Source organism: Atractosteus spatula, chromosome 13, assembly GCF_055471065.1.
Source record: "Atractosteus spatula isolate fAtrSpa1 chromosome 13, fAtrSpa1.hap1, whole genome shotgun sequence".
NCBI lineage: Eukaryota > Metazoa > Chordata > Actinopteri > Semionotiformes > Lepisosteidae > Atractosteus > Atractosteus spatula.
Genome location: NC_142718.1, coordinates 26,186,165 through 26,206,443, shown reverse-complemented (window position 1 = coordinate 26,206,443; position 20,279 = coordinate 26,186,165). Strand labels below are relative to the sequence as shown.

Here is a 20,279-nt window from a genome sequence, read left to right as displayed (position 1 = left end):
AATACTTCCTTAAAGGGACAAATCGAGGCATACTGTGGTTTAGAGATATTATTGACATGGTGAAAATAAATGGTCATGAATCCCACAAAACAATGAAAAGTAATCAAAGCTTTTGTTCTAGTAGAATGCAACTGTATTTCCTTGTTTCTCTGTATATCGCTTGTGTAGATATCCCTGGGATTGTGCTATAACAAAATACTACCCTTCAGAATATTATTAATTCGTCGAGCTTTATAAATAAACATAGAAAGAAATAGCAACATGACATCTCAGGGATGATATCGACCCCTCGGAGCCACCAGATAGGTCAGTTATCTGTTTAATGAAGCTTCTTCTCGCTGGTCTGGCGAAGGAACTGCAGTTTTACTCAGTACGGCGGCAGAATAGGGCAGAAACCCGCTCTCGGACCTTTGCCCGGCTGCTGTGCAAGTAAAGTCTGCGCTGGCACTTCTTGAGCCCAGGGCGCTCGCTGCCTGGCTGCTGTGACAGCTGAGGCAGGAGCACGGACCGGTGCCCGACGGCGCGCTCGCAGCTGCGGCCGCGGCTGCGGCTGCCGCTGCCGCGGAAGCCGCGGCCGAGCTGTTCAGCCCGGCAGGTGACTGGTAGAGTCCCGGGTGCCTGAAGCTACACAGCAGCTCTGGCCTCGAGTAAGGATGCGACAGCGCACGGAAGGTGTCAAGAGGACGGATGGAGGTAGCAAAAGGTGACGCTGCAGCACCCGTTGCAGCCGCAGCGGCGGCTGCTGCTGTAACACCCACATGCGGGTAGTAGTGCAGAGGCATGTGGGAATGGAAAGGGTATGGTAGACTTCCGGTGGCAGCCGCGTGCGTCATCATGTAGGTGTAAAAGCTCGGGTCCGCTGGATGAGGCCAAGACATGGCCAGCCGCTGTCTCTTATCCTTCATCCGCCTGTTCTGGAACCATACCTGAAGAAGCAGAACGCACCCTTAAAACGACGGAATCGTATTCTCTATACACACGGTTTTCAATAAGATAAAAATGGTCTAATAATAACACCTTTCAAATTTACAAATATTATTGAAATCTGTTATGCACCGTATTGATGTCTGTACCTTTGAGTTGATGTAATGTTTTGCTTCGGGTGTGAAATAAAAAAAAAATGTCAGAAATGTCTTTCGTGAACCGGTGTATTGTCATTTACCCCTAAGGAAATCAGGCATACATCACTACGACGCTGGATTACAAATCATAACAAAAACGTAGATTTTTATAGGCCTGTGCGTTTAAAATCGAAGAGAAATGTTGCGCTGTGTAGCAAAAACAATAGCTTAATTCAAATTAATTCTAGGAACGTGTAAACTATTTTTTTTTATATTTTAGAAACACAAACTTACACTCAACAGTTCACAGGTATTTAAAAATTGTTCCTGAAGATTGTAATATTAATGGATAAAATCAATTGTATTTTCTCCTTTAAGGTAATATATTACTGAAGACGATAATTTCATGAATATACTTTATCACACTTTAAATTTGAAGGCGACTAAAACACCGCATAAAATAGGGGTATACCAGGTCTCGTTGCTCACAAGTATACGAAGATATACTTTTTCATGACCTAGAACTAATATTAAATGCACGCTTACATATTTTTGTGAAATAATCTTTTAACCAAACATTTTAAATGTTAACAGAGAGAATCACTGCGATACATGCGGCTGCACTTGATAACCTTCCTGATTTTAATTATTAACGTTACTTGATTGTCGCTTGGAGATTTATTTAAAACATTATGCACAGTTAAAAAATAAAACGTAGATTGAAATCAGACATGAAAATATTCGTGTTTGTCTTATGACAGGGTGCTGTGTTAATACAATGCACACTGATATGCAAAACCGAGAAACGAATAAAAATGATATTGTTTAACAAACCTTTATAGTGGTTTCTGGTAGATTTAAAGCTGCTGCCAGTTCACATCTTCGTGGTCTTGAGACATAATTTTCTCTGTAGAACTCTTTTTCCAGTCTGGCTATTTGTTCTCTAGTGAAAGCAGTCCGGTACCTTCTCACCTGATCAGCACTCGAACTTGAGCTGCCTATCGAATTACCGTTTATGTTCAGACTGGATACTGAAGATGTGCTTGTGTTGGATGTTGCTGAGGTGCTGTCTGTAAAAACTAGAAAAGACACGGTGTACGTAAACATTAGAAAACCATCGGTTGTTTTGTGTGAAAATATATTCTCGTGACATTTTAACTACGACGAAGTTCTTTCGATTTGACTGTGTGTGTATGTGTATGACAATATTTCAAAATATTATTTGCATTTTTTTTTACATTTAAGTTAAGGGCACATGCGACTAAATGCCCGTGGCAATCTACCAATTCGCTTAAAAACTTTTATTCCCCTTTCTGTCGTATATTCCGTAATGTGGTCGATTTCTCCTTCCGCTATCGTTTGTACAAAATTTCAAGAAATCACAAAATGAACAAAGAACATCAGCACAAAATGCTGGATGCATCGTTTTCTTATCGGCTACAAAAATGACAATTAAAAACAAGAGCATAAGCAATAAACCGAGCAAATGCTATGTATAGAATTGCAGTAATTTTGTATATTTACATGTTACAAAATCACAAATATCACATAACGTGCCTGGGGGAAATATCAAATACCTTTGCTGTTGTTTTCCTTGTGCTGGGTGGCACTGAGACTGTTTGGGGAGCGATGTGCTGAGCATCCCACCTCCACATCACTGTTCATGTCTGCCTCTTGAGCAACTTCTGGGTACAGGGCGATTTTCTTCCTGTTTTCAGATGAAGAGATCTCTGAAGAGGAGGTATTGTCGTTATTCGGATGATGTGGATTGAACAGGCTCTCTATTTCGAACTTGCCTTTAGCAGGGATATCCCCTATATTGCCATGCAGAGATGCGGAAGTTAGTCTGGGGCTGAGACGACCACTGTGCTGTGAATTTTCAAGGGCCTCCAACACTGCATTTCCAGCTGAGTCTGACAAATTCGAAAGCCTTTTAGCAGCAGCGGGGCTGTGCAACCCCCTTTCCATCAGAATCATCTCCTTTCTTATTCTTTCCATCATCAGCTTTATAGAAAAAGCCAAAGTTGCCGGGTTGGTCCTCTGCTAATGATGAGTTGCGGTAGGGGCTAATTCACATTCAGCCCTGCAAGTGTCTCTAAATAATATTGTACCTTTTTGAGCAAGGCGCAAAATTGTGGGATGCCAAAGCGAGAGAATGACTGGTCAAAATGACCCGAGCATCTTTTCTAGTTCGAAATGTCATTCATCAAATAGTAGTGCTCGTCATTAAGGTTCGAATGACGCCGCTCGAAAAAATCATTTATTGTAACAGGTTTATAAGCAAATAAATACAAGTGGCTGTCAGTGGATGATGAAGGCGGCCTGTGGTCAGACGAATACATCCAGGTAGAGAGATAGAGAAGAAGTGAGCAGTCGTGCTGCTTGTCCCGCGCTTGATCAGAGTCTGCTTAGACTGCTCCTGGGTTTGGCCTCTGGGGTGAAATTGACAGTCTGATTAATAAAATGAGCACTGCAAGATTTCCCTCTTCATTTAGGAATATCATTACGCTGTGATTTTCTATTGTTCCTCTCTTCTGTTCTTCTGTTCTTTCTGCTTTTGCTATATGTCGAGGACTGCACGACGAGATGGCAAAAATACGAAATCTTAAAGTTTCGTTTATTTAGTTACATCATCTCTAAATCCTTGGTGATGAAATATACAGTTATTCTTAAATACGCATATTTACACTTTAGAGATTTTAAAGCACAGGATAAAACGTCAAAAGAACGTTTATATTTATTATATTGTATTCTTAATTTAATTTCCTATTTTACATTTTTCGGGCTGACGTTCACAAAACATTACACTATTTCCTACTCATTATAATAGTTAATTATTTAGTAGGATGCAAAGAAATTTACAATTATTACAACTTACAATTTCAATTTACATATGGATGTATTCTTTTGTGAAGAACGTTTTACAGGTATTAAGTTTACTAACAGAATGCTTTATTTTTGGAGTAGTCTACACATCATTACAGAATAGTCGCAGTGTTTTCAAAGTGAGAATTCGGCAATTTTGAGGGAACACTTTTAAAAATGCAAGCTTTATTTTGGAAATCAAACTTGGATCAATTTATCGCTACAGCACTGAAATCAATCCACTAGACGACAGTAAAGGATTTTTCGGTGACCCTCGTTTGATAAACACAACCTTTCTTATTTGTTAATTGTTCAAGAATTGATGACGCAGATGACAACGATAATAATGAAGACTGAACTTTAGTTCGAATTTTCGGTGTGCATTCTGTACCCATTTTTAAACATTGAATGGTAAATTAAACAAATCACATAGAAAAATTAAAGCTAAATTTCTGTTGACATTTGAAATTTAGGAGTCATAAACGTTTAGTATGATTTAGTATCGGAAGATATCATCTGAATGCCGCTGGCGCATTACTTGAAATATTTAAATATAACTAGACAGGTTTTGAACGTTAGTCTGTTAAGATATATGATTATTTTAAAGTTAATCTATTTGCACAATAAAATAAGCCCCCTTCATTTTCTATCTACATGCTTCCTGCTCCAATTTAGATATCTCCTTTTTCATTTTTTTTGAATTCATCGCAGTCCATTTCAAGTTGGGTAATGTCTCCTTTCCCTGTTAACCTTTCGAATTTTTAGTTTTTGCTACAATTTCGGATGTAGGCAATGAAGACGCGAAGTATAATAAATAAGGCGAACAATCAACGAGTGTCTGTTTCCCCAGTAAGCAGGCAGTGTGTGAGCATGATTTGTGTTCGGGAGGTTTTGATGCAGAGAACGTGTGTGTGCGGGCTTCAAGAGAAAGCGGCTGGAGACCAGCGAACAGGTAAAGAAAGCTGTTCTTCGGCGTCCTTTGGCGCCCCCAACAGTTTTTTTTTTCTGTTAAAGGTGCGAATTGAGAGGTGTGTTATTGAGAGGTGGTCAAAATAGGGCCATTGTTGATTATTTAATTTTTATAATAAAATTAAGGTCGACAAACATGAACATACTTAATGGAATTTATAAAACAGTGTACTAACTTCATATAGAATTCACATAATTCTTGTTTAAGTTGGAGGGTTTTTTTTCCCACAACACAAGTTTTTACAAGAAATGCTTTCTAGGCCTATGTTACATCGCTTTATAGTGTAATATAGAGTCAGAAAATCCGAAATTAAACGTTTTAATCAAATCTGTAATACGCAAGTTGTATTAAATGGCGTTTTGGAAACTAAACAAAAACGTGGACATAATTCGTAATAATATATCATACATATATTTTTAATAACAAAGACTTGTTTCTCAATTCTAATCACAGAAACTGATACTGTAAAGCAGTATGGATGTCATTTAGGACATATCAAGCAGTGGTTGTAACACTGTTAGCAGGAATAATACTACCAGTGGTAGTTCCACAATCTGAGGCACTGTGGGTGCTAATTAATGGCGGAATATATCTTAAACTATAGGCTAGACTACAGCGCAGCATTTTATGTTATAAATGTATATTCATCCATTATTTAACACACATTTTAGATTTTTTGTCATTGTTGCCCACGATTTTCGCAGACCTACAGGACCAGACAGAAAGTAAAGGCACGACACAGTATCGACCTTTTGTCATTGCTTCATAACCAAAGCAGTCGCTAATGTCGCTCTGTCCTTGACTTTAGTAGAATAAGTATAATTTGCTGTCTCTCTAACTAAGTTTTATTGCCCAGTGTAGTGAGTTAAAAGCCATAAAAGCCCCACATTGGCTTGAAGCAAACGACAGAACGGGTTATAGTTCACAATGATCGTCTGGTTTGGTTTCCTACACTTTAAATTTAGAAGTCATTCGAGCCCACAGGTGCTGCGTGTCGGAGCCTGCTTGCAAATTTAACATATTTTCGTCTTATATATTCAGCATGTTTATGGATCCAGTTTCTCCACAGTGTAAACTCACAGAGCCATCTAGTGATTGCGGTGTAATATTGCAAGATGACATCCGGTGTAGTGGAATGAGATTTTCTGACAACACTGGAGTTCCTTTGTCGTCACCATTTCACTTCTGAAGACCTCAACAGTCTTTTAAGGAAGATATTTTGCGGTGTGGAAGTAAAGGGGATATTGCTGGATTTCTGTACGAGTGTCTTCGATACATTTCCAATCCTATCCAGACAGCTGAAAATCGTAAATCTTCATTCTCTACATACAGTCCAAACAACTATAATCTTGCCACGTACCCCGCATGTTCTCCTCTCGATCACAACTGGCCGCTAATATTTATCACCTGCATTTTTAAACCGATTCTCCTACCCACAGGAGGTTGCTCTAACCGAATTACACTACGGGACTTAACAGTATCATAGAGTACCCATTGAACCACATACCATAGGAATATATAGTGTCCACAGGCCATTAGTGAAAATTAAGTGAAATTAAATATACTTGAAACATATTATCAATATCTTTCAAATATAAAACTTTTAATGTATTGTTTAAATCCGTTGTATTCTTAAAGATAAGGCAAAAGGGAATTTAACTTTCCCCGATATGAGAATGATATTCCAGCGGTAAGTAACTCCCATCAGTTTTAAGCCTCAGGCAACATGTATACATTGTGTGGATATCTAATTTTAAAAGCCAGTTTGCAATGACGGTTGATTGTTTTTCTTGCAGCATTAGATTTTGTCCCACATGTTTCTCGGTGCACACCTGCAAGGCAGGGAAAGAGATGACCGCTGAGCTAGAGAAGGCATCCGAGAAGAATAGTTTTCTCACTCCGGAAATTCGATTGAACTTTTCGCTAAAGCTTAAAGTTACCGAAAGGCAGGTGAGGCCCGCTGTTGCGATTCCAACAATAAAAAGATCTCATCGTGTCCTTGCAGAAAAAATAAATGAAGGTCAAAATTTTACACTTTTTTTTCTTTTTTCCTTTTAGGTTTAAATATGGTTTCAGAATAAGAAACAGAAAAGGCTTCACATCTGAGCTAACTTTGTATGCAGGCCTATCACTTTCTAAATACTAATTCCTTTGATTGGTTGGGTTTGTATGTGTCTGTCATCACAACCTTACTTAAAAGTAATTCATTAATTGATAACTGTTTTTTTTTATTATGGGTTGTCTTTGTTACCTCAAAGAGAAAACACAGCAGAAAATAGCCTATGCTGATCAGGCCCTATCTTGGCATGACGGAAGTTAGAAGTCTACATATGTTGCAAGTTTGTATTTTTAAGTTCATTGTCAGAAGTTGATTCCTAAAGGAGTGAGTGCTTCAGTTGATTTTGTTGTATTTGAGATATCACTAGCTGCAGCCGCCATTTTTTGTTCCAGTACGTCTTGTTATTTTTCCATTAAAAATTAAGGTGTGCAATCTTTTTTTTACTTTTCAAAGCACCACACGAAAGACACGTTTGCTATAGTATGGGCTTCTGAAATATTTATTGATGTCATCTAAGAAGGATCACCTGAAACACCCGAGGTTACACGATCTCTTCATTTCGCTATCAATGTAATTTTAGTAAGTTATATGTCTGTATTTCCAAATGTAGTTAGCTTGCATGCCCTCATAAACATTTCACATCTGAAACTTTATTTCGTTATGAAAAGACCTTACACGTGAATTTAGATCTACACGTTTTTTCTGGTTTTATCATGGATCTGTGGACTTTACGCACGTCTGTACAAACTGCTATTCTTTTTTCATTATTAAAATTCCATATCCAAATACAAATACTTAGTTCTATTAATATTCTCAAATTTTGAGTGAGTTCAGATCACCATTTTAGATAATTAGTCTACATTGAGAATTATTGTTTTTATAAATTATGTCTAATAAATCTTTAGTCTGCGTTCTGGCAGTACATCGATGATTAATTCTGACTCAAATAAAGTTGAAAGCACTATATAATATATTGAAAGATTAGCTTTAATTCATAAGTCTGGCAAGGAACTTTTAATCGAAGAATGATTTATTGTTACCTAAGCTATTATCAAATATCTATTTAAAAATTGAATTCCATAATTAAACGTATTAGGTCAGAGACGTATGTGTCCATGGTTAATACACAATTTATTCCGAATTACAGAGTGTTGTTTTGTTCTTATTGTGTGAAAAATGCTGGATGATATATGTAAAACAATTATTTTAATGTTTTTTTTATTGTGCTGTGGTTTATGTAGAAATGTCAATTTAAAAAACGTTATCAAACTTACAATGTTTTGTAATAAGAATGGCTTACTGGTGAACTATGGTATATGAGTTCGATATACAGTATGATTAGATAGATTTAAAAAGAATATTGAGAAATTTTGTCAGCATTCCCTTAACCACCCCAAGGGTATAAGTGAGGAATTGAAAAGGCAATTAAAAGTTTCAATATCGTTTTGTTATATAACAATGAGGGTTCGATATTTTTATAAACCAAACCGAAATATATTTGACCTAAGGCCCAAATGTTATTTCTTAAGTAGTATCTATAAAGATATCTTTCTTGATAGCTCTCCGAAGAAATAATAATGCAGACAATTCAGACTGTTTTGTACACTTAATAAATTCAATTGTAATCACAGATATTGTAATAATCTGTTAATTGGTTCTATACATCCTGTTTTACCAAATATATTTAAATCGAAAGTGTGCCGCACTTTAGTCAAATTGACTAAACTTTTTAAAATTATGTATGAAATCGATTAGATTTGTTTGCAGAATACTCTGTAAAATTAAAATATATATATAAATGAAATTGAGTAGTTAAAGATGACATTGTTATTGTGCGTATTTTATATAATCTTTATATAGTGTTGGTTTACAATACATTTTATGTCAGGTATTAGTGCATCTAAGGATTCTGAGAGGTACGAGAGGAACTGTTCACTGTACTTTCAAATATTAGTTGTATTGCTCTGTAAACTATGCTACATTTGCATATTAGTTACGTCTTTTGAGAAGATGTCCATATTGAAATCTTTAGGATCTATGCGCAGCTTGCCAAGGGTTAAAAAACAAAAACTTGTAACTTGAACATATAGGTTCAGATAAGACGCACAAGGTATAATTCAGTATACCTTGATAAAATGAACAAAACATAAATTAATCTACCTATTTAAACAATTGTAAATGTGTCATCTGCTCTTGTTCCATTTTCAGCTATTGGAAACTTCGTTTAAGCAGAATATAAAAAGACAAACATTTTAAAAAATGATCCGTATTTTCTCTCCTGTATGATTAGTCGACTCTCCGTCTGCGATTAATAAAGCTTTTAGTTCAGTTCAGTGCTATAAATTAAAATTTCTTTCCAATGAGCATTTCTAAGGCCATATTCAGTTTATTGTAACTGCAGTTCTAATGTTCATGCTATTTGCATATCACGTGAACGCGTCCGTCCAACCACAAACTCCATGTTCCCAGTACTGTAATTAGTTAGAAAAAAATACATATATATAAGGATAATTTGTCTTCATCAGTGGCTGGGTTTTATGTCCCTTATTGCTCTGAGGTAACTTTAACACTACAGGAATGCCATGTCGTTTTCTGGAGTGATGTGAGGGGGTTTTCAAAGCGGTTTTCTGCAGAAAATCACAGAAAATGGAGGGATTGGGAGGGGATATCCCTTCATCACAGCGCAGGACTTTTTTTTCCACTGCTTTTGAGGCTCATTCAAGCCGAGCTGCACCAGGCTCGTCGGTATATTCATTTGGCGATAGATCAGACTCGCTCGGCCCAGATTCAATAAAAGCCTATACGCCTCTTCAAAGTTCCGCAACGTCCGCAAACCCGTCTATCGGTTACAGCTGTCATTTTGGGAACAGTTATTATGGTTGCAAACTCCCACATAGTGCCGGATTTCAACGGAGCGTGATGAAACACAATGCACACGAGTCTGTTGGTGGACATTCCGTGGACAAGTATATGGATATTTCAGGTTTTACCAGCAATAATATGCACTGCAGCGAATTGCCCGGGAGAGCAAAGGAATTTACCGTCTACCAAGGATATACAGGTTCCTACGCACGGTTCCCTGGTTATATCGATGTACCTGTAGCACCAAGAACTGGTGTTGGAGATTCAAGGCATGATACTGTTTTACCCATTGAGGGTTATCAACCATGGACCTTGTCAAAGAGCTGGAACAGCCAACTTTATTGTGCCAAAGAACAAATGCCCAACTCGCATATCTGGAAGTCATCACTCACAGGTAGGCTGTAATTTCCTTGTGCATTTTGACCACGAAATAGAATAGATTCCTTGTGGCTTATAAAGAGACAGAACTACAAAAGACTGGCGTAAGACGACTTAAAACTACCCAAGTGTCTTAATTATACCGACAAATACTCAGCTTTGACATTTTTAAAATAGCGTACAAGATTTTGGCATAATGATTATGTTTGGGGAAATGAAAAATAAATCAAATAAGGAATAAATCAGCACCGCGACTCTCACCAGGAATAGACAGTTAGAAAATGGATGTGTGGAATAAATACGTTTGTACTGATATAGGTGAACAAGGAAATGCATGTAAATTGTTCAGCATATACACAATATAACAATAATAGACCTGGTGGAAATCTCACCGTGCAATAATATCGTGTTACTTATATTGTCTGGGCAATAGACCAATATACATTATGTATGGGTGACTGGAATAAAAGTTCTGAGTTCAGTAACAAGAAACTATAAAATATTGAAAAGTGTATTTTAAGGACATGATAAAACTTGTTTTGAGAAAAAAAAAACTCATGTCGTTTGGATAATGAGACTTTCCTAACGTCTCGTCAGATTTTGATGGTGCGGTGAGCATTAAAAGTAAAATAAAACGGGCTTGCGGACAGTCTCAATACAACTTTATCCGAATGACAGAATAGGAAATAATTACTTTTAAAAAATAACAGCAAGTCAACCAAGTCCATCCTTGCGGTGGTGTCCCTCGGCGCTCCGTAGGCCGAATACTGACTGATCCCCCACTGTAGTCTTTCTAAGTGTCGGATCTGCAAACTGCTTCTTTTAGTAAATACGTTAAATAACATTAACTATTATAACATAACACATGTCATAACACAGAGAATATATTTACGTGAGAAACCAGAATCAGTTGGTGATACATTAAAAACCAGCGCTCTCACCAAATTAAAAAAAAAAGTTTTAGGCCCTGAAAGGTTGTAAGAGTGTACTTAAAATTTTGAGGTGACTCCGGAGAATATTACAAAATAAGATATTGCAATAATATTGTCTTTTTTTCTCTCATTCTGGGGCTACGACGCAAAACAAACGGCTTTCCATTTTCGTCTTGAAGGAGACGTGGTGCTAAATCAAGCAGATGTCAGCGCGTACCGGCGTGGGAGGAAGAAAAGAGTGCCCTACACAAAAGGCCAGCTCAAGGAGCTTGAACGAGAGTACACCCTCAGTAAATTTATTACCAAAGATAAAAGACGGCGAATCGCTGCGTCAACCAACCTGTCTGAAAGACAAGTCACAATTTGGTTTCAGAATCGCAGGGTTAAAGACAAGAAAATATTATCAAAACTCAAAGACTTTGAAAAGTATTCGTAAATCTCTTCGACCTACACACGACAAAGCTTTTAACTCTTTCTCTTATTTATTCAGACAGCTTTAAAGTCAAGCGCTCTATATGCGGAAAACGGTATTTGTCTACTCTTATTTCTTCAGTAAGGTATAAATGAGCCATTATTCTTTGTTGTATATGTGTGTGTATATATATATGTTTATGTACTGTACAAATATTAGGTTTTATACACGTATGCGTTGCTCCATGTCTGTTTTTGTGTCGATTTGTGACATTAAATCTATAGTGTGTAACAAGTATATGTGTACTGTAAAAATACATAATACCGTCTGTGACTATATATCTGCACACACTTGTTTTGTGTTTGTTTGTAACATTAATAAATGTCTTACAAGAACTTTATTTGGGGTGTGGTTAATAGGATTGCCATATTGAATAGCAGTTATTTTAGTTCAGGTTAATCCGAATATACAGTATAATAATACTATGAGGTTATTACTTTTTCCGTCTTTAAGGGATATATTTTAGGTTGGTCCTTTTTTTTCCCATCTCGAATTGATCAGTAGTAAAGTATTATATTTAATTTATAGCGTAATTAGCGTCTATTAAATGATCACAATGAGCTTTCAAATGATTCAAAATCCTGTTTTCTTTGAAAATAAAAAAATATTCTAACATCCCTTCTTCAATCTTTACGGTATTCTAATTACTTATATTTACGCTATGACTTATGGCCTGCATTTCAGTTTGATCAATATTTTGTAATCTAATGTTGGTATAAACACAAATATATATGTAGCATACATGTATATATGTAGTTCAGGTGAGTAGGCGCTTCAGCATGCGTAGGCTGCAAAGGAACAAGTAATAGTTTTATTCCATGCTGAAAAGAGAAGAAAGAAAACAACGTTTCGTCCGTGGAGCCTTCTTCAGGCGTCAATATGCGCATATGTAGCTGCTTACTAGTAAATGGGTTTTCATAGATTACTTAATTTCGTAAAAACAATTGCTTTATTAAACTTTACTAATCTAATATTTATTTTAGATATTAATTTCTGCTAACAGTTAAAATTGCGAATAATATCTCAACTACAACTTCGGAACTTGAAGTGGAAAACCGTAAGATCCAGTCCAACGATTTTCAAGAAGTTCTCCCTGCTTATGTGGATGTGTGTTTTAATTTAAATGTTAGATCCTATGCTAAATGCTAAAATGCCCTTTCTCGAGGCTTTAATTTCAAACTTTTACATTATTTATTCAATAAAACTATGTTCCGTAACCTTCCTTTTGCGTTCGTTTACAATTACACGCCCCTGGGATGAACTGTAACAGTTGCAGGAACATGAAAACGACGAAGAGTTATCCAAAATAAAAGTTATTTAAATAGTGGTTGTATTGAAAATATAATTTACATACCTTTGTAGCTATTCCAAACGAAATCATTTTATGCCTATTTCAGCTTCCTCTAAAATTTATTTGAACTGAATTTAATCATGAAAATGGATAAATGTCCTATTCATTCACTTCTGAGGTTAACAATGTCCTGAAAATAATATCCGTGTTAGTCTTATACTGATAAAATAGTTACGCACAGCATTGCTGTATCTTACTGTAGACATTTACGAGTTTTTTTTAATTAACTACTCTTTTTTCAAATAATTTGCCTCTTTTAAAGACATATTCTTTAAATTTTTAAATTTGAGAATGCTGAAATGGTGACTCTAAAGTAGTAGATTGTTCCGCCTCCTGGTATCCTCTTACTTTACCATTGACCTTGACATACATTTATAGTGTTTGACCTTGACTTTATTCCTATTCATGAATAACGAGCAGTCTACAATTCATGAGGCTATTTCGCCATCTACTGGTTCGGATGTGTCAAAGCTAAGAAATGGCTGTGAAGTGGTAAAGTGGATGTAAAGAAACCGGTTCGGCATTATTAAGAAAAAGAACATCTCTACTCATATTGATATTTAAACCACTAACTTATCTAAAGCATATTTTAGTTTTTTTTAAATAAAGATAAATAAACACAAGATCAGTCGCTCTCTTTTATTTCTTTTACGTGCTGAAATGTCTTTATTTTTCAATATTAACATTGCCAACGTCTCCTTTGTTAAATATGTGAAAATATCTCAGTCGTTGTTTATTTTTCTTTAGTGTAACATTCTCTTTGAGGATTTTTTCCAGTTAAAACACATTTATTTTCCAGATAAAAACAATAAGATAGTTCAATACGAAATAAAGCAAGCTGATTTTTACTGAAAAACAAATAAAAAGTAGGTGTCACTGAGAACTAATCTCAGTGCCCCCTTAACTCTCATATTTGTTACACATTTATGTCACTGGTTGAATAAGCAAGTATTTTATTTTTTCAACAAACAACATACAAAAATCAGAAGTCATAATTACAGAATTATAATTAATAACGATAAAGAAAGTTCTATAATTAAGAAGGAGCTGATCAAGCAATGAATGACAATTGACTTTTAAAGGGAAACAATACGTCTCTGTAAAATAGTTGAAAAAAGTAGAGAAAGTGAGGACTTTGATCTTGAACTACTAATTAAACTTAGAATTACCTTTATTCATGAAAAAATGAAACAATTAGAGTAAAACGATACACGTGTTTGTTTGCTTTTCTTCTGGTCTACAGAGTTCACATGGAGTCTCAAAAGTATTCCAGATTTTACTAGACTCGTGAAAACAATTTAGGCCTGACTGTCGCCTTTCTTTCCGGGGATGAGCTGATGACATATTGTCTCTTCTTGGAAAAGATTTGACCCTCTTTTCTTCATTTGTAAGTTAAAATTTATGTGAAGGATAAAATCACTCACAGAGGAAGTATAATTATGAGGTTAGAAATAAATTCTCTTCTGACCCATAATTTTCGCGAAGAGAACATACTGATTTTTTTTTTGTTCTGATGTTCGGATCATAGTTTAACAACTCAATGTAGCCTAAAATCCACCAGCCAGCTATAAACATTAATCTTTAGTCGTAAATTCGAATCAAATTGAATTTCGAAGGCTTAGGAGAAGGGTTTGTAAAGATGGATATTTCGTAGCTAATACTGGGAATGGGTTAAATAAAACCGTGTTTCTCATTATTATTAGCAATATAGATTTTTTTTTCTCCAGAACAGTTGCTGCAGAAAACTGTTGAACCAAACCCAGTCAGTTTAACTTAGAGTGTAACAGCTTTAGTTTTTATTTTCTGGTACTGTATTTGTTGAGTGGAATTTGTCATTGGCAGTTGTTCATTTTTGTTAAAATGCAAGCTGAATAAGATGGGTTGGGAAGCATATTTTCTTAGTAATTACAAGAAACAGCTTTGACACGACGACAATAGGCTGAGGAGCATGTTTGCTTAACAAATAATTAACGACTTTAAAAAGTATAAGAATGCACATTTCCTTAAAAAAATTAAAAACCCCGTAATAATAATATTGATTAATTTGCTGTCGTTTTGTCAGTTTATAGTTAATGCATTTTAACCCTTATAAATTCACCCTAAATATAGGTTAGATATTAGTAGGTTAATAAGTACTGTACATATTACGTATGCGAGCAAGCAGTGGTCCAGACTGGAAAGCTGAAAGCTACAAAGAAAACACATCAGGTGTGCGATACATTTCTTATAATAACTTAAAATCGGGTTAGCATTCGGAAAAGATTTTGTAAGAAAAAATTACTTGAAGGCTTTTTGAATCTAAAAAATAAACCATTTGGATCAATTGTTGCGGAAGAGGAAAAACGTTAACATATTATCTATTATGTACGAAGTTAAATTTGGTCAATTCAAAGTTTAATAGCTTTGCAAGGAATGGCACTTTGACTTTAGAGTGACTGATAGAAAACTAGTGCATGCTTGCTTTTGGAGCTTGTCCTACCCCAATGCATTTTGAGACATTTCCTTCGGTAAAAAGTACTAAAAAATAAACCGTATTCTCCAATCTTTTGAGGCCTCAGAACAATTTAAGTGGCAAGTTTTGCAGCAATTAGAGTAAACAATGCCGTGAGCTTTTAATAATCACTTTCATTTTTATCAAAGTATATTTTTATCGTTGTTTTATTTGTTTGTTGAACAAAAGTGAAAGAGATGATATCGGAATTTAAGTTTCTTTACGCCACAGACAGCAGTAAAGCCGCGAGCATGAAGCTGGAAGAGGGGGTTAAGGCGGAGCTGAAAAGCAATGTTTGCAGAGCACGTGACGCATGTTTAGCAAATCATCAATTACCTTCTTTAATTCTTGAGGAGCAGCTAAAAAAGGCCATGAAAAGGCTTTGTGTAGCTCCTCGGAAATGTGTGAGCGCAATCTTCTCAATTCTGGCTATGTTGGGTCTCTGTTGAATTTCCCCTCTCCGGACTCCTTTTATTTCCCAAATTTGCGGGGGAATGGAGCGCAGCTTGCTGGTCTTCCCCCGATATCTTACACCCGGAGAGAGGTGTGCTCGCTCCCGTGGACTTCCCCAAGTTCGTGCGCATCTCCGCCACAGAGCCGCGCCTACAGCGGCTATTGTCAGTCCTTTCTGACCAATTCACTACCTCTAAGTACCAATCCTAACCACCACAACAAGGGACCACTGGAAGAATCGAGTAAATACTACTTCCAGGATGCAGACCTCAAAGCAGAGGAGCGATGTAGACAAGCGCCATCTTTTGCCGGTGAACAAGGAGTTATCAGCTCTACCATCTCCACCAAATCCGAATTTTCCAACTTGGATAGACAAATGCAGAGATCAGCAGTCCATGCTGACCTGAGCATCAGTGGCCAACCAATTACAGAAGGCATCAAGCCGGCTTTCAACTTAGATATGACAATGCAGTCATCTTCAGGTCATTCATGTGCAAGAGCAACCGTTGCCGATGGTACGAACTTCTTCATCAACATTTTCTAAACTTGATGTCAACCTTAAAGAACACACAGCTCCTTTTGTGTGGGTATGTTTGTGTATGTAGGATGAAACTGTTTGAAATATAGTAAGACGACTGCTTAAATAAAACACATGAAGACTGTTAGTACATTTTACTGTATCTGAATATGCAAATGGAACTGAATTGAATATCTATGTGGCATTTTCCTGCAACTATATAGACACGTGGAGTGAGAAGCTGAACGCAATGATTGACCTATTTTCACGAAATTGTTTTCATGTTTACAGGTCCGCCTTGGTGTCCTTCGCAAATGAGGACGAGAAAGAAACGGAAGCCTTATACAAAACAACAGATTGCTGAACTTGAGAATGAATTCCTGCTGAACGAATTTATTAATAGGCAGAAAAGGAAGGAGCTGTCGGACAGGCTGAATTTAAGCGATCAACAAGTCAAAATCTGGTTTCAGAATCGGAGGATGAAAAAGAAAAGACTTGTCATGCGAGAGCATGCACTCTCGATATACTAAATCCTATATAAAATGACCACACTGGAAGAGACTCCAGTGCAGGGAATATTTTCAAGAGCCAGATGTATGTACCACAGACAAATATATTTGGTCAAATATTTTGTCTGAAACTCTTCATAACGTGTAAAAATACTAGAATCATAAAAGTAACAATTAATCAGAAGAGTTTTACACCTCCCAGGTGCTGCTGTATCTTAAAAGCTGAGAAATGGGTACCTGTCATTTAATTATAATTGTGCCATTCTGTTGGGGGGCTTTTGTATTCTGATGTAGGAATTAAGTAGGAATCTATGTTTCTATTATGCGAATTTAAGTTAAAAAATATTCTTATTTAGTCAGGCATGCAATCTGTATTTAACTATATAACACATTTTTTACACTTTCTTTTACTTTGCAAAACAGTGTTTGCAAAATATTAGGGATATTTAATTGTAATTTAAACTGAATGTGCTGATTGCACGTCTGTTACCTGTATCTACATTTGCAAGCTATCGTTATATTCGCTGCCTTTGTATTTTAAACATTTTTTTTAGAAAAAATAAAGACAATAAGAAGTATGAGAGAAACGCAGACCAAGAAACTCTTTAAAATTCATTACTTCTAATCATGTTTATTATTTTGAAAAGTACATGACATATATGTTTGAATGTTTTATAGTAAGCTTTTGTCTGTCAGTAATTCCTATTTTACCATTATTTGATCCACCTCAGATTAAAAGGAAAACGTTTGATCATCACTTTATTTTGGAATTATTTTTATTATGGAAATTGAAAGGTCTCTTGTCTAAATGATGTGTTAAACTAAACAATTATGATTCTGGTATGAAGATAATTTTTTAATGCAATACGTTTTTAGGTTCATGGATGGCGTCAATGTCAGGTGCATAAATCGTTAAGACATTGGAAATTAAATTAATTTTCGGCCATCTCCAAATATCCCGTGCAATTAGTGCAATATGTACAATTAATTTCCGGTAAGTGCCGGTTAGTGGTTTTCCAGTGTGTTTATTTTGACTAAAATGGGATTCTCTTTCTAAGGCCAGTTTCATTTTAGAGATCTCATGTTTAAAACAAATCTCTTTTAATCGATACAGGTTCACGTATGTATGCGTGGTGTCATCTATCACTGTGTTCGTGTTACGTTCGAGGTTTTGACTCATGTATCATTTTACTTTAATCTTAATATTCGTCTTAAAATATTTTTTAGGGCTGTTATAGAAATTTTATCACGAAAACATTAACAATTAAATATAAAATCAATATCTATTGTTAGACTGAACCTCACAGCGAAAATGACCTTAGAACTGATATATTCTAACACACCAGGTATCATTAATACAACCCTTTCAGTCAATTCTTACATATTAGTATTTCATTTACATATTACCCTCCAAATTCTGGCAAATTCCAAGGAATTTAATTAATTTTACCTTCCTTTGTAGATTAAGATATTTAAAATTGAGAGTCGATAATTGAAAGAGCGAATAATCTGTTTATGTAGTAACAGAAATAGCAAAAGATCTGTTGATCACATCATCAAACAGCATTTTGCAGCATTTTAACTTGATGAGACTCATATTCTTACTAAAATAGATACAATTAAATATTAGTTATTTTCTAGGGTTTTTTTTTAGACTTAGAAAGGAAAAAAAATGTATCACAGATCTTGTATCTACACGAAAAATGCATACTAAACATTATTTTTAATTAATCGGTTATTGTGTATTACTCCTGCTCTCCAGTATTATGTCCGACTGTAGCTGGGAGTTAAATCTTAGTATTAAATTATTGTTTTTAACTGTTTCTACCCTTTGAATGCCTTGTGGAAACACGCATGCAAGTGTGTTTTAGTAATGGATACAATTATTTTAAAGATAATTAAATTAAATATATTTTTAAACGAAACAAATTCTAAGCACAAGTGTTGTAACGTATTTTTTTTATTGGGTGTCTTTGAATTTTTTTTTTCAATCAAACAACCTCTTCGTATCTATGAACATTTCTAGATGGGACGAACGCCTACATATTTCCATACATGTAAATAGCATGTAAACGGTTATCATAAAAAATCCTATTCTGTTTAAAAAAACAAAAGAGCAAAGATAACATTTATAGCTATGGGTGCACATTGAGATACAAACGAAACCATATTCTAACAGACAAAACAACCACAAACATATAACATATAACATAATTAAACAATGTGCAAGTTATAAAAGACGTGACATGACGTAGTTGTCCTGCACCTCTGTCATGGAAAAGCGTAATTTTAGCTGCATAATTTTGAAATGAAAAAAATGGAGACAGATTTTCTATCATGGGGTCTCTTAATGTGAACTGCCAGACGGCGTCTGTTCATGTTCTCCAGATACTGGGGGCGCCATAACAAAGTTAAGGTCAAGTTAGTGTCTTATCCTGTAGTGAAAAAAAATGGCGAGTACACCTTGCCTTGTTTTAACTGACAACCCAGTTTTTAAACCTGCCTCGTGTGTCATGAAAATCTGACTCAGTGCCCCAGGTGTAGATCCAATTCTAATCCCTCTGTAGAAAAGTCTTTATTATTATGTATTAATAATATTAATTATTATTATTATTATTTGGTATAATTCATTCAAAATTATTAAATAATTTCTCAAATGAAAACACAACACGTATCCAGTATCTTTTGTGCTTCTTGTACTTTATTTAAAATAATACAGATCACTGCGGTTACTAGGATTGCTTTGGTAAATGTGTATATGTAGGTGACCTGACTACTTGAAATAGGTAATTGCACACGTTTAATGTCCTGGTTCTGGCAAGTAGATAATTAGAAATAACTTGATTTCATCTTGTTACTTTTGTAAAAAAAAAATGATGAAAATCAACTGTGCCTCTTACAGTTGCATTTCAGATTTTAGAGGTAGATGAAAACATTAATGTTGAAAACTAACCACGAGTATCCTGGAGAGCAATAGACACGCGCGCACACACCTATCAGTATGGGTAGTTTTTACAATTGCTTTAACTAAATTTGCAGTTATTGCACCCATCTTCATTCGCCTCACGTTCGCAAAACCAATTTCCAACCTATTAATTATGAATACATTCGTTGTTTCTATGGGAAAATACAGAACCGCATTCCACGTCTAAGATATCACGAATAGTTGATGTGCTTCTTGTGAACGGGTTACTTTAATCTACTTGAATTGTATTTCGATTGCGTCGGATTTAATTTAGTGGTTTTGAGCAAAAATGAAGCCCAGTTCGGAAATCTTCAACTTCTAACAGCCCTGTTGCCTTTCGGTTACTAACAAGCACGTCGCGGGATTTCCAGGCACAATTATTTTTGAAAGCATT

At 35.6% G+C, this 20,279-nt stretch overlaps 3 protein-coding genes across 3 annotated transcripts; 2 read left to right on the top strand and 1 right to left on the bottom strand.

Annotated features, from left to right (window-relative positions):
• Window positions 1-311: 311 nt before the first annotated feature.
• On the bottom strand, window positions 312-3,062 carry evx2 (even-skipped homeobox 2). Its single transcript, XM_088931129.1, has 3 exons — window positions 2,639-3,062; window positions 1,896-2,140; window positions 312-926 (listed from the first exon to the last, which is right to left on the bottom strand). Exons 1-3 carry the CDS (start codon window positions 3,060-3,062, stop codon window positions 312-314), a joined length of 1,284 nt encoding a protein of 427 aa, XP_088787255.1.
• Window positions 3,063-9,601: 6,539 nt separating this feature from the next.
• Window positions 9,602-11,563, top strand: hoxd13a (homeobox D13a). Its single transcript, XM_088931047.1, has 2 exons — window positions 9,602-10,211; window positions 11,307-11,563. The coding sequence occupies exons 1-2, from the start codon at window positions 9,602-9,604 to the stop codon at window positions 11,561-11,563; spliced, it is 867 nt and encodes a 288-aa protein (XP_088787173.1).
• A 4,278-nt stretch (window positions 11,564-15,841) lies between these two features.
• Window positions 15,842-16,941, top strand: hoxd12a (homeobox D12a). The gene is made up of 2 exons (XM_088931036.1): window positions 15,842-16,409; window positions 16,703-16,941. The coding sequence occupies exons 1-2, from the start codon at window positions 15,842-15,844 to the stop codon at window positions 16,939-16,941; spliced, it is 807 nt and encodes a 268-aa protein (XP_088787162.1).
• The last annotated feature ends 3,338 nt before the right edge of the window (window positions 16,942-20,279 follow it).

What these genes read in the sequence shown, in the direction of transcription:
- hoxd13a (XM_088931047.1), top strand. Translation starts at nt 9,602, where the DNA reads ATGGAGGGATTGGGAGGGGATATCCCTTCATCACAGCGCAGGACTTTT. An exon ending in CTGGAAGTCATCACTCACAG is followed by an intron (nt 10,212 to 11,306) that starts GTAGGCTGTAAT and finishes TTCGTCTTGAAG; the next exon opens with GAGACGTGGTGCTAAATCAA.
- hoxd12a (XM_088931036.1), top strand. Translation starts at nt 15,842, where the DNA reads ATGTGTGAGCGCAATCTTCTCAATTCTGGCTATGTTGGGTCTCTGTTG. An exon ending in AAGAGCAACCGTTGCCGATG is followed by an intron (nt 16,410 to 16,702) that starts GTACGAACTTCT and finishes TCATGTTTACAG; the next exon opens with GTCCGCCTTGGTGTCCTTCG.
- evx2 (XM_088931129.1), bottom strand. Translation starts at nt 3,062, where the DNA reads ATGATGGAAAGAATAAGAAAGGAGATGATTCTGATGGAAAGGGGGTTG. An exon ending in CAAGGAAAACAACAGCAAAG is followed by an intron (nt 2,141 to 2,638) that starts GTATTTGATATT and finishes TGTCTTTTCTAG; the next exon opens with TTTTTACAGACAGCACCTCA. An exon ending in TACCAGAAACCACTATAAAG is followed by an intron (nt 927 to 1,895) that starts GTTTGTTAAACA and finishes CTGCTTCTTCAG; the next exon opens with GTATGGTTCCAGAACAGGCG.